Below are 14,641 nucleotides of genomic sequence, written 5' to 3' on the forward strand. Positions count from 1 at the left end.
TTTTGCGTCAAATTTAATTTATTTCCGCCTATGTCCCATTCACCAATGGCAGAGCGCCGCTACGGCCGCCGAGAGATGACGCCATGTGGACATGTCTCTAAATCATCACCCGATTCTGTTGTCTTCACGTGGTTATGTGTAACAGTGAAAGGGCACCTCGATCCATTTTTCATTGTGACAGAACAGCGCAAAACGGGGGGGGGGGGGGGGTACAGTGAACAAACAGGACAAAACTGTGAACCGACTAGCCCACCAAATCAACACGAACCAACTAACCCGCTTATGAACCATTGTTTGAACCATTCCATGAACCATTGAACCATTCCCCATGTGTCGTTCATGCGATATATCAGTTCACTGAGCTTCCTCTTGGTCCGTCAATTTAGAGTTTGCATACAGGGACGTGAACTGACGGCGACCTCGTTCTCTCTCTGCGCAGTGTGTTCGTTCGGGGGGCCCGCGGTGGCCTGGGCCTGAGCCGCGCGTGCAACACGTCGGGCGCCCTGATCAGGGCCACGTTCCGGTGGGAGCATGGCGACCGCATCCACATCATCGCCGGGCAGCGAGGCACCGACGCTTGCGAGGTAAGCTGATAATTTTTCTAGGAACGTCCACATTATCGCCACCTTTTTTCAACATTGCTATAGTTTCCAATTGCGCTGGTGGTAACTCTCTCCTCGTATAGCATCGATTCTGAAACGAGTTGGGTCGTCCGTCACTTCAGCGGATTTGCCACGCTATAAAGGCTGAACTTCCTCTACGACAGCTACTTGTAAACAAAAAAAATCAGTTTCCCCGCAAGGGCGAAACAATGTATGCGATAGCAACAAAGTGTAATATTATACGAAGTAAGGCTCGCAGCTAACTCCTTTTGATCCGATCTCGCGTAACTCCATAAAACGCTGGTGTAAGAGAACACGACCGCTCCAGGGAGAAATGCTCTTTCCGCACCAGTCTCTTCGCGTTGATAGCGCAGCACGTAGAAGGGTTACGAGCCGTCCGCTGATGCCTGCCGAGATAGCGCGCGCGCCAGCAATTGCGACCGCGGCTTTAAAATCAATGTTCACAGTTGCTGCTCGAACGACACCCCCCCCCCCCCCCCGCATAATTTCATGCTCCTTCAAGACGGGCGGGGTGTTTCCTATCTGCTTGACAGCAGCATTCGACGGCAGGCGCTGCATGCGGGGTGATAATATTGCAGGCGCCCTCCGAGCGACGCAGATGGGCCAGCTCGTTTGATCTCTGCTTCGGCCGCGTTCGTCGCCCCCCACTCGCGTGCTACTTACGATGGGCGGGTTGATGTTGCCAATTTGGACTTCATACGGAGTAGGACGGCGATACCGACGCCGACGGCAAAAACTCGTTGAGAGTGTCCGTATAGTTCCTATGGCAATAACATAATAGTAAAAAGCCCCGGCAGCATGTTACACTCCCTGTAGCACTTGAAGGCGAAAGCCTGCTGTAGACTTGGTAATGCATGAAGTTATACAATCGGAGACGAGACTTCTTGCAAGACATAACGAGCCGCAATGGGGCAGGCACGCATTAAATTATCTTTACGTTCCCGGTCGATTGCACTATTCCTCCCCCCCCCCCCCCCACGTCACCGTTGATGCATCCTGAACATCGCTGGGTAGTGCACTGCCTGCGGGATGGAATCACATGCGATGTCTATTTTGATGTTTACGCTAACTCTCGAGTTTCGAGGCTCGCGCAAACCAAGTATTCATTACAACCGATATCGCGGCGGTTATCTTCGAAAAAGGTTCGTTTGTCTCAGTCTGCTTGTCTTCTTGCGCTGTTGCCCAGTTCCTCGCGTTTTCCGTTTCGTTATCAAAAGAATAAATGTCACTGGACAAGATAATAATTGTTGGGGTTTAACTTACCTACACCACGATATTATTATGAGAGATGACGTAGTGGAGGGCTCCGGAAATCTCGACCGGAGCCCTCCACTATAACGGGCACCTAAATCTAAGTACGCGGGCCTGAAGCATTTTCGCATCCACTGAAAATGCGGCCGCTGTGGCCAAGATTCGACTCCACGGCCTTCGGGTCAGCAGTCGAGCACCTTAACTACTACACCAGCGTGGCGGGTCACTGGACAAGGAGCGTGACCGACCAAAGTTCGTATTAAGCTCGCTATAACCGATAATTTGCTATATCAGTGTTCATTACAACGAGGTTCAACTGTGATATATATGCCAAAAGACATGTACTCACGCCTGCAAATCTGTCTTTTTTTTCCCCTTCCTTTTCCTCTTTCTGAATAACAACCGGTTGGACGGAGCAGAACTCAAATCCAAGAATTGTAAGTACCCGGCGAAAACAACGCCTTTTTCCTTTTGCTTTGCGCTTTGTTTGCGGCCGCAAAGTTGCTTCTACCTCAAGTACTACCAAATAAATCGAATGAAAAACAAGCTAAACTCGGATAAGACCTAAGGAAAAAAATGCCAGCTCCACCCACCGCCATCGCTGTTCATCCCACAGAGAACTTGCATAAATGCTTCATCTAATAACGTTTTCTCATTATCGTGACGTCAAGCACCGCTCGAGCGATTAAGATAGTTCACCTTCCTCTGCAGACACATGTGTGTGTCGCTCGTTTTAGGTAGGAGACTTCAATGTCCTAGTGAATTTCGTCAGCGATTCTGATATCGCTGCTCGGCCAAGCGTAATGCTTTAGGTGGCAACGACGAATCTTCAACTCTTTCGTGACCGCGCCTATAGAACGTAGGTTACCGGTGACCCGAACGCGGCGTACGAGAATTCAGAAGTACGGGCGCTCGTATCAAATAAACTAATAATAATATCTGGGGTTTACCGTCCCAAAACCACGATATCAAATAAACTAGCTGCAGCATCTCGCAAGATCTGGTTCTGTAAGCACTAATGTTTCTTTTCCTGCATAGTTTTTTTTTTTCCTGAACGGCAGCGATTTTTAACAGCGACTCAAAGGTAGCGGTTCGCTTGGTTTGTTCGCGAAAATGGCAGACGAAACGGTAGCGAGACCCTCTCAGAAATGTTGTTCCTTGTACAATTCTGTTGCGTCCGCAAGCGATTTTTTCTAGCTGAAGTGACTCCGGGGATCCTGTCAAATCATGGAAATATAGTTCGGATGATAACAAACCGTACAACGAGCCCAGATCGTAGTGAGGTGTTTATCAGTACGTTACGCTTTCTGGCACATCGATTTATTACTCTGACTGAAATGTCGTGAGGATGTTCGCACTATTATATTTTTTCATTTGTTGTGTATCAACAGTATATGATAAAAATTTGGTGACATAACCTTCAACCAGTAGAGAGCAATGTTCAGCCCAAGAAGGCTACCCGGCCGTGACCTCAGAGTGGTGTTGCGCAGTGAAGTGATATGTGTCACAAGGGAAATCGGCGTTTCGGGCATATTTTTCACAGCGGAGGTAATAAACAGGATTTGTGTTAACAAAAATGAGTGTGCGTGGTTGCAAATCCTGTAGACGCCGTCTTATGCCAAAGATGATGGTTTTTGGGAAATGGTCACGGCCGCAGCGATGGTGAATTTCATTTGCCTGATCATCAATATGGACATCGTCGAGCTTCCACGACTACACCTCCCCAAAAGAAGTACATTCAGAACAAGTCCTACCGATTGACGAAGCGGAGAAAATACAAAAAAGCGCTAAGAGATTAGAAACTTGACGAACGAAAAAATGACACTTGTAATGCCTGTTTTGCCCAGTGGTACACAAACCTTAGCAAAAGCTTAGTTTCTACAGCGCGACTGGACGCGGACGAAGAAGGAACACGCAAACACACGTGTGTGTTTGCGTGTTCCTTCTTCGTCCGCGTCCAGTCGCGCTGTAGAAACTAAGCATGAACAACCAACTAGCCCGCCAACGCACCTTAGCAAAAGAAATTCTTTTTTTTTACATCTTGGAGCTTTCAGACATAGTTCCACCAATTTGGATAATGTCAGACATTGAAATGTGAAGGCTTTCTTTTTGTAGCTTACAAGTCTAGAATATTTTTTATTGTGTGCGGTGAAGCCATGCTTTAGGATGTTTTAGTGCCGTGTTCAGTGCTACCTTTTGGTACCAGTTTTTTTTCTGTGCTGCTATTTAGCAGAACTTGCTAAAATACCTATGGCTCAATAGCAAATTTATTCTTCTCAATTATGTTCATTATATTGCTGTGTTTGAAAAATTTGTAGAGGGAACAAATAAAACTGTGTAACCTGATGGAATAATGCAGTTTTCTTTGGGCAGGCGAAAAAAATTTCTCATTCATACGCTTTTTGAACTAGATCATTCAAACTTTCCTGTAATATAGAAAGCTGTTGAGCAAAGATTTTGTATATCTCAGATTATTTTTCGTTTTTTTTTCTTTTGCTGTAATGTTGGGGCCATAACATAAAAATGTTCTATGAAATGTTCAATAATTCTAGTTTTCAGAAATATCCTTGCATATTATACCTTAAAGGAGCACTGACATCAAATTTCAAAGTCGAGATGTGCCCTTCATTCGATTGCTCGGTATGCATAGGTCTCCTTGGCCAAATTTGAATGGCGTCCGTCGCGTGGAAGTAATTTTATTTCGAGCGCAAACAGCGTACAAAAGCTCAACGGAAGATTGATCACGCTGCGACATCGACACTAGTGCTACGTAACAGGTGTGATACATTCCGATCATACCATCCTGAGTGACGATACGCTAGTAACAATGACGTCGACGAACTGAGTGTATTTATTGTGCCGCCGACACCGCCGACGACAGGCGACGCTCTCACCGGCTCTCACTCCCAGCCAGTGGCTCTCCTCGCTGTCTCGATCCGTGCCTGCGATTCATCGTGTCGTATCGATTGATTTGTCGTGTGTTCCTCAGCGCGAGTGCGATCAATCGGAGCGACTACGTGCCAGCATGTCGAGGAACCGCTGCGTAGTTCGTACCTGCTCGTCGAGGCGCGGAAAAAGCGGAAAGTGTGTGGCGTTTCATTACACGTACGGTACACGCCAACACTACCACAAGCTATCGAAGTGGAGCAGCCTATACATAAATATCATCGCTAGCAAGTAACACGTATGTAGCGTTATTAGTGAATGTTAGTTCATCCGTGGACTTCCTTGCGTTAGCGTAATACCGGGTTACTGCAGCCGTAACCGTGAGAGGCCGGATAGGTGGGGCCATCTGGCGGTGCAAAGAAGAACCTGGCAAGCACAGAATTGTTATTTTAGAAACCTATCGTATTCTATTTCTCCGCTGGTGTGCATTCGCTATGCCGATATTCCACAGATCCCCTTGCGTATACCGGAATGCTGTGTACGCTAAAATTCTCTGATATATCTAATTGAGACACACCAGCGAGTATGGCCTAAGCGTGCGTCCCCGGGCACCTCCTCGTTGCTGCTTCGAACAGCTTCCATTTTTGAATCGCTGTTTTGCAAAGGGTCGAAGCGAAAATGATTTGCGACGTCGCGTATCGCGGTGATTCTAATTTCCAGAATGCCGTCTTCAGCACTAGTTGATACTTTTGAGGGCGACGACGGCGATGCTGGTGACGGCATGACTGAACGCGCGCGCCTAGCAGACGAAATGTTAGCTGAGCAGCTGATCCTCACGTCACTCCTTTCTGTGGACAAGTGGTAAACTGGGGCGCGGTCTGGAATTGACCGCGAGGGAGCGCTGCCAGCGCTAAGAAATGGCGGGCTTGCCGGCCGTTTTGAATCGTGCTAGATACCGGTGATATAAATGAATAAAACAAATAGCTATTCGTCCCTCAGTTGCATTTTCGGTCGCGAATCGCTGCTAGGGGGTAGATAACTATTCGTGGACGCAAAAATCTTGACATGCCTAAATTTGATGTCAGTGCTCCTTTAAAGGGGCCATGACACGGTCACTCAAAGATTTGTGGTTTTCAGCGAAAACTAGAAGTAGAGGGTCTATTATGCCGGTAGAGATTTCAAAAGAGGGCTGTAAAAGAATATTTCCGTGCAAAACAAGCCCTAGAAGTCGCCGGCTGTAAACCCCGCCCACCACTGCCGACCGCCATTTTGGGATGGCGCGCGTGACGTCATGTGCAGCACGGAACGGAGCTGTCGTCTTCTACCAAAGTTTCAGCCGCTGCAAATCGTTGAATTTCAGTGCCAAGCTGAAGAGAGCTAAAATATCTCGATATCACGTGCAGCCGACCACGGAACAATATCGCTCGCCGCAATGCAGACGCTTGCAGAGCTAGATGCTTGTTACGTCACGGCTCGCGAGTGCACCAGTGTTGCCTGACTCTCGGGCCGCCCGCGTGTTTGTAAAAATATTCGATTATAAATTAAGTGCTCGACCAAATGCGCTAAAATTTCGCCAGCTGATTTGTGAATGCACAAGGATTATTCCACATAACACAGATTCTGATCAAAAATTGGGTGTCATGGCCCCTACAATATGAATGTTTTGAAGTAATGCCATTAAAAAGTACAATCACTTAACTTCATATTGTTATATGCTATTACACTGTATCTATCATATCATTCACAACAAAAATAATTACTAAAACATACAAAATGTGGCCAAGTTTCCCACGGTCACGAAAGAGTTAACTATTAAAATGCGTAGTATTTACATTAGCTGAGGAAAGAGTACCTACGGTTCAAGCGAAAACCAGCTAGCACGACTGCCTTTCATGGGTGAATGACAGGCGCGCTGTGGTTCCGTGGGCGTAGCCTACATTCTCGCTTAAGTTCTGTCCGAATAGCGCACATCTTTTTTTTTATTATTTGTACTATTCACTGAGAAAAGTGTATCGCTGGCTGACGCTCTGTCCCTTCTCTTCGTGTCCTTCTCACCGGCATTGCAGCAGGACAGTTGCAGCAAGACCAACAAGCGGAGTGCGTTGGAGAACATCCAGGCCATATCACGTGGGGGAGGAGGTGGCGGTGGAGGTGCATCGGCCATATTCAGGGTGAGTCACAGTGTTGGTAAAAGTGAGCGAGCAAAAAAGCATCCTTGTTTAGCGAGTACGTTTCCGTATCCTAAAGAGCGAAGTAACGAAACTTCCGGTTGCTGTCAGGTGCTGGAAAATCACGTGATCTGGTCTGAAACGTCCCGTATGACGTCACTGGTAGTGGGGCACGTCGTTACCTACTCTGGTTCTGACAGTAGCGATGCTGGCAAAATAGTGGGAATTGCGAAGCGGTACGGCGTAGGTGAACGGCCCCCCAGGGAGACGGACCAGCTACTGACACTGGAAAATAAGCGAAACTGATACAATGCCAGGCTAAACCAGACATTCATTCAAGTTTTCCGGCGGTGCTTTGACTTCATGCGTGACGTTTCTGTCCAGGTCACGTGAATATCCCGCATGTGACGGCGGCCGGAAGTTCCGCTGTTGCACTCTTTAGGCTATGGAAACACGCATTGAGCGGTTGTTCTGTTGCACAAGAGAAATAATTGTGTCTTGAGAGTCTTAGTGGCATTTATCGTTTTCGTTTAGTCAGTTTGCTGATAACGCAAACAGGCAGTGAATAACCGCATAAGCTTTTCTCCCTGGGCTCTAAAAGCTCGAGAATAACAAATAAGTCGAACGCCTGAGTAAGTGACCGCAATCGAAGAGAAATATACACGACATATTCAATAACATCATCGCCACTTTGGACGCATTGTAACATTGCCCGGCCAGGGTTGTCAGGTTTGGCTACTTCGCGCCAAACTGCCTACATTTTTAGGCAGGTGGCGGCAAGAAAACATGTTGGCTACTTGGCTACTCTTTGGACACATTGTTATTCTTTTGATTTGAGCCAAGTTATCAATATCTTGCAGCATAGCAGCCACTGGCGTTCGAGTAGGGGGTGTAAAACATGGCAACCAAATCGTCTTTCCAGCTCCTCTAAATGAATATGGTATTTCGATTACACATAGAGTTGACTTTAATTGAAAATGATGACTCAGTGGCCTGAGCACGGGCAGAGTCCTTCAATAAGAACTCTGGCACGAGTAAGGTACAGTGGTGGGAATCTTAATATAAATATTACAACCACTGCACGTTCATAATCTGCCAATCAACAAGGGCTCGCGCGCAACAACAAAAGGCTTTTGGACACGTGACGCACATAAAACTGTTGCATGGGGTCTCATTGTGCAAACCACCTATTACTCAACGCGACTTTTAACCCCAATTGGAAATCGAAAGGAATCGAAAGGGCTCCGCATCCAAGGTGCTGTGCACTCATCTACATTAAAACTACAACACCTGACGAACTGTTTGCATCACATCTTATGATTAGGTACGAACTTTGGCTCTAGAATATTAACTGCTCGGACTTTGTTATCGCACAAGAAATAATTGTAAAGGTGACTGCAATTTCTGCTTCAATCCCGGCAACTGTTATTTAAAGCGCACTCGTACCGTGTGCGCATTTTTATTGTCGTTACTTATAGTCCTCATAAGGAAAGTCATGCAAAATGCGCGAATAGAGTGTCATTTTTCGCAACAGCGCAAGAACTTCCTCATCCTGCGCGAAATGATTGTTAAACTTGAAGAGACCCTGGAACACTTTTTGAGCATGGGCAGAAAGAGTTGCCGATCGGTAGTCGAGGCTCCTGATAACATGTGAGCCAAACATTATAGCGCAGCACGCCGCCTGGAATTTACAATTAATTCTCAGAGTCAGCTATAAATCGCTCCCTCTTTTCTCGACAAACGATGCCATAGACCCAAATGACGGCGCCATAAACCTCAAGTCTACGACCACTGGCTGATTTGAGCATCGTGGGCTGCATAGTTATGGCCTCCGCGGGATGCAGCCGCGTGCCCGCGCGCGTGCTCTCTCGATCATGCTGAAAGTAAGCCGCGTGTCCAAAGGAAAAAACGAAAAGAAGTGCTCAAGGTCATGGCGCGCGTTGACGAATGTGCCTGGCTTCTTTCTCCCTTTTCATAACCCTCCCTGCGTAGCTTTCAGCGTGCTCTCTGTTACGAAAGGAGAGAGAAAGCGCTTAAAGCGTGCGGCAAATCATTGTAACTCCGCTCATACTTGACGAATTGCAAAAAAAAAATTGTGGCAGTCGATTCATGAGGCAATTAAGAGAGAGAGGGAGAGAAGTGTTTATTGAAAAGCTGGAGATGTTAGTCTGGCTATTCTCCAGACATGCTACTCCAGGTGCTGCGTGATGATTATGATATATACACTGATAACCGCATAACACATACAAAACACACACACGCACACAGACTACACTGTTTACAAAGTTTCGTTCAGTCTCGTGGCCCGCAAGAAAGTCAGCAGCGCTTTCGTGGCGCGTAACGCACAGGTGCTGCTTTGCCATGGGCCCAGAATGTCTCAATTCTAAGCACGAGTACCGTTGAAGATGCGAGGCCGCCTTCAGAGATCGTTTCTCTGATGCGTATTGCCTACATTCACACTGAGCGTCTTTCAGGTCGTCTGGGACGTTACATTGAACGCACAATTGCGCGTTCGACAGGTTAATTTTTCTCTTGAAGTAAATAGTGTAGGCGACGTTTAATCTGGTGCGGTGCAAGCATGTTTCCTCTTGTCTATGAAGGTTTCGCGGCATATGAAAGTCACACGATGGATCAGTTTTGTAAAGAGGCCCATACTGGTGACTAGCATCTGTCCAGAAGGATCGCTAGAAGCGCCAAGCGTGCGCCGAGACGAGTGTCGCCGCATCTTTCTCGAGAAAGGTATCTCGACCATTTCTCTCGAGGCATCGTCTCCAGCGTTGGCAGCGTCATCAGCCTGGACGTTGCCTTGTATTACGCAGTGGACAGGTATCCACTGTAGAACAATTAGGCGATTCAGTTCGCAGGCTCTGTTGCATAGTCGTTTGATGTCAATTACGCTGCAGCCTCTGAAGTCCCCAAGCGCGCATGAGGCAGTGAACTCCTTTAATCAAGCCATTCGATGATTACTTGGAAAATTGTTGCAGGGCCCCTTTACCAATCTATGCTTGAATCTCAGCAATTCTGATATTGAAGTGTTTATGCCGTAGGCGTTCAAATTTTCGCCGAGAGGCTTTCACATTCAGTCATTGAAATAAAAACGTCGAAGTTCGTTTCACACACACGTGGCTACTTTTGGCTACTTTTACTTACCTTGCCTCAATTTGGCTACTTTTTGGCTAGTTTTCCCAATTTTCTGGCTATGTTTTGCGCTTTAGACCTTGCAAACCTGTTGACCGCTTCTCTTTCACTTCTTTCTTCCCCCTTAAGCGGCTGAAATATGACGCACGCACCAGCCTATCAGCGTCCGAAGCTTTTTTTCTGACGAGCCAAAATATTCGACGTCCGGCGTCAGCGTGAACACGAATGGTACCAAAAGTCACGTGATCAAGTGATGGCGTCGTATGATGGTGTTACGCGATGACGTTATAACGACGTCATCTTATGACATTTGATGACGTCATCAGGTGGCGTCGTCGCTTGGTCAAAGGTGGGCCGATACCGGAGTCGAACACAGAATGAGCTCCAAACAACTTAATGGAGAAATGACACCATTTTTCTAAACTGGGTTTACTTCGCCATCCAAATCTCCTGTATACAGAGACGACTCTGAGCAAGTGTGAAGCTCAGGAAATGATGATAAGATACCTTATTTTGACATAAAAGTCAATCTTGACATGGCGCACCTACTGATATACACACTAGTGTGACGTCAGCCTGCAGTACCAACTCTGGTGACTTCGCGCACCAGGCTGGTTCATGATGACGTCAGATGCCAAAACATACAAATATACGTTTGTGCCTCACCGATGGAGCCACAGAGAAGAGCGGCCATGGAAGCGGCCGTAGAAACGTCGCAACGTCCTGCGCGAGCACGTAGCGAGAAGCTCAAACCGTGTCTTGACGTCAGAGTACAGTAGGAACTGGAACTAGCTTTTAAAAACACCTTTTCATTAATTTTCCAGGGCGCACTCAAGCTTCCCAGTAGAATTCTTAGGCTCTTGAGAGCTTGGCCTTTCATTTGAAACAACTGAACAGTGCACTCGACTAAGAACACAAAAGTAACTTAATGAATGTCTCGTGACAGCACACGCTTTTGCCTATGCTCTCATTAGCGTTAGCTAAAGCGACTGTCCGATAATTTTTTTGCCAGTTTTCCTAACTTGCGATTCTTTTGAGCACAAACAACGTACACGCATTTCCTCTTGTATATATGCAGGGTGCCCCAGCTATCTCCTAGCCAGAGTTTAAAAATATTCTGATGCACTTTATATGACGACGCGGCCATATGCAGGTTGCTGACTATTGCATCGAGTACGTCACACTATTTTTTTTGTGTTCTTATCACTTGACTCGTTAGGCATGTTTAAAGAACTAACTTTTGAAGCACCGAAGCTGGGCTTAACATTCCGAAGCGAAAGTTGTAGATCAGTTCCCAAAACGTTCGATTCGAACCTTGTATCTATTAAGTGTTAGTGTTTTTTTTTTCGCTTACTACAGATGACCGCGAGATAAAAAAAACATACCACGTGAGATGCCCGCTTGCGCGCCGTATTTCAGTGCTCCCAGACGTTCCGTGCGAAAACGACCAGATTATTTCGCCGTATTGCCTCGACAGGGAAGCTACGATGGTGGTGGCTGTGCAGTGACGCACGTTTTATGCTGCAACACACGCGATAACAGTTGCGCCTGCAGTTAGGCCTGTTTGTACTCGGAACGTTAGGGAGCACTTCAGTCAAGGCGCGCATAGGTGTGCTAGCGGGTACGTGACGTGGTATTTTTTTTTAATTTCGCGGGCATCTGTAATAAGCAGAAAAATACTAATACTTAATACATATAAAGTTATAAACTGTCTAATCGGATGTTTTGCAAACTGATTACAGCTTTCTCATCGGAATTTTTTGACCAGCTTCGTTGCTTCAAAGGTTGGTTAATTAAACATGTCGAGTTAGGCAATTAAGAAGACAAAAATTAGTGTGATGTACTCCAGGCAATAGTCAGCAAGTCATAGACTACGTCGGCATATTTTTAAACTGGCTAGCGACAGGTGAGGCACCCTGTATATTTTACCGTGACTTCAAAATCGGATGTCTTCTCCCATCAAGCTTTACGACGCCATTACAACACACAGGCGCTATCTCTCCTGGAATTACTTACAGCGCAACATATTTATAGTCTGTTACAACATGAGAGTAAATACAGGCTCTTCTCCCAGAACTGCGGCGTGCCTGCCGTTCATCCTTCAAAGAAAATAGTGCTGGGTTGTTTCCGCTGTGACCGCAAATATTTTTTTTTTTTGCTGCTAATGAGAATAGTAAGCTTATCCAAAATAAAAGTGCGTCGTCCCCACTTAAAATCGCGTTTATTCGAACAGTGGTGTCGGAATCTTTCCTAAAATTTGCCAGTAAGATCACGTTTTCACGTCAAACCAGCCACACGAACATGGGTCTGTATGGGAAGACCACCTACCTGAAATACGCGTGAAGTGTTTGACGTCACTGAATTGAGTAATTTCAATTGGATGTGGCATCTATGCACATTTTATCTGCGTGTGGCAGCGACGGCTGTGGACGGAGCTTACACATATTCTCAGGTTGTAAGCGACTATAAAAAATGGACAGTAGAAGAGGACACAAGCAGTGCACGTTTTCTGTGTTGCACTTAAGGCATTGCACAATTACCTGTCTCCAGCTCTCTCTCTCTCTCTCTCTCTCTCTCGTTCAGCAATCCACGAAAAATGATACACAAGCGAGAGAAGAAACATACAGGGCGGCAGTTAACGCGCTCCCCGCCGCAAAGAAACGATGCACGCGACGGCACACTTTGCGCATCATACACAGACGTAGTCACGCAACCTCCACTGGTGTGCACGATGGCTTGTCACGGCAAGCTTTGGTAGCGCGATACAAGTAGCGATGCGATGCATGGCGTGACTGTTTGATGCTAAGGCTGTCCTTTCACTCTACATCTTAGCTCAGAGGCACGGATTGGCCGAATGAGTGCGTGACGTTGCGTGTGTGTGTGTGTGTGTGTGTGTGTGTGTGTGTGTGTGTGTGTGTGTGTGTGTGTGTGTGTGTGTGTGTGTGTGTGTGTGTGTGTGTGTGTGTGTGTGTGTGTGTGTGTGTGTGTGTGTGTGTGTGTGTGTGGCGTGTGTGCGTACCTCCTTCGTTTCCCCCGCACGCTCGCGTAAACGTGGCTGTCTCGCTCGTCAGCGAGGCAAAGGGATAAACGGGCATGACGCGCTTGGCGAAGCGCTTAATGACTTCACCGGTTGATGAGTTCATAATTGATCATTCGCAAGCACGGCAGCTCGTGGATCGTGTTACGGCTACTTTGTAAATTACTTATTTAATGTTTTCTCATCACGCATCGCGGGAGTGCGCGATACGAAGAGATTGCACCCTCCTTCAGTGGGCGTAGTAATGCAGGTACTTTTCTATTTCTTTTTTTTCGCAATTGCAAGATCAAAGGGTTTCTAATAGGGGTGTGCGAATATTCGAAAGTTTCGAATATTCGTCGAATATTACATTCGAAATAGTCGTATTCGATTCGAAAATTGTGTATTCGAAAAGTTTCGAATATTCGATAACGTCGAATATTCGAAAAATTCGAATACGTGATTCGATTATCATGCATAAAATAACTCGTCTTCCACATTTCTGCTGCGTTCGTATATCTAAAAACGTTGCCGAGAGGAGCGATAAGCATCGTAAGTACACGGAGGCACGATATCTGCCTGCGACGAGCGCCCCAATACGTATGATTTATTGCTGGTGCATCTCCCACGTGCAGCGCTGTTGGCGATCATGTAACCGTACATTTTCAATATTATGCGGCCGTAACGTGCCGCACTACCACTTGTTCACTATGCGGGACCACTTCTGAAGAAAGACAGTGACCCATGTGACTGGATGCGGACTGTAGGCACCTTCAGATACCCCAGTCTGGCAAAGCTCTGCCCCTTTTCAGTGGCAGGGGTGGGGGGGGGGTGTCTCTGTTAGAAGGGAGCGCCTGCTGCCTGATAATGTGGAGCAACTCATATTTCTTCATGATAACATCTAGTCATTACTTTCATTGTGCCGTGATATTTGCTTCTGTTGTGATGTGCATTGTGCTAGCCTGGACATTGTGTTCTGGAGATAGCAGTGTATGTTGTGTTGCCAGTCAGACTGTTAATGTTTTTTTTTTTTCAAATAGCTACATGTTAAATAAAATATTGTTACTGTGGAGGCATTTTTCCTTTGATATTATTCGATTCGTATTCGAAAAATTTGATATTCGCACACCCCTAGTTTCTAATATTATTGAACCACGCTCGAAAATTTTATCTATCTATCTATCTATCTATCTATCTATCTATCTATCTATCTATCTATCTATCTATCTATCTATCTATCTATCTATCTATCTATCTATCTATCTATCTATCTATCTATCTATCTATCTATCTATCTATCTATCTGTCTGTCTGTCTGTCTGTCTGTCTGTCTGTCTATCTATCTATCTATCTATCTATCTATCTATCTATCTATCTATCTATCTATCTATCTATCTATCTATCTATCTATCTATCTATCTATCTATCTATCTATCGATCGATCGATCTAATCTATCTATCTATCTATCTATCTATCTATCTATCTATCTATCTATCTATCTATCTATCTATCTATCTATCTATCTATCTATCTATCTATCTGTCTGTCTGTCTGTCAT

The 14,641-nt window shown here is 46.0% G+C and overlaps 1 protein-coding gene across 1 annotated transcript in view; it reads left to right on the top strand.

The window, feature by feature from the left end:
- Window positions 1-14,641, top strand: part of LOC119375405 (ALK tyrosine kinase receptor) — an 81,089-nt gene that overhangs the window by 9,048 nt on the left and 57,400 nt on the right. The window contains exons 2-3 of the mRNA XM_049411257.1: window positions 440-584; window positions 6,827-6,931. Of these exons, the coding sequence (XP_049267214.1) occupies window positions 440-584; window positions 6,827-6,931 (250 nt within the window). The remainder of the gene's footprint in view (window positions 1-439; window positions 585-6,826; window positions 6,932-14,641) is intronic.

Source organism: Rhipicephalus sanguineus, chromosome 11 (assembly GCF_013339695.2).
Source record: "Rhipicephalus sanguineus isolate Rsan-2018 chromosome 11, BIME_Rsan_1.4, whole genome shotgun sequence".
Classification (NCBI taxonomy): Eukaryota; Metazoa; Arthropoda; class Arachnida; order Ixodida; family Ixodidae; genus Rhipicephalus; species Rhipicephalus sanguineus.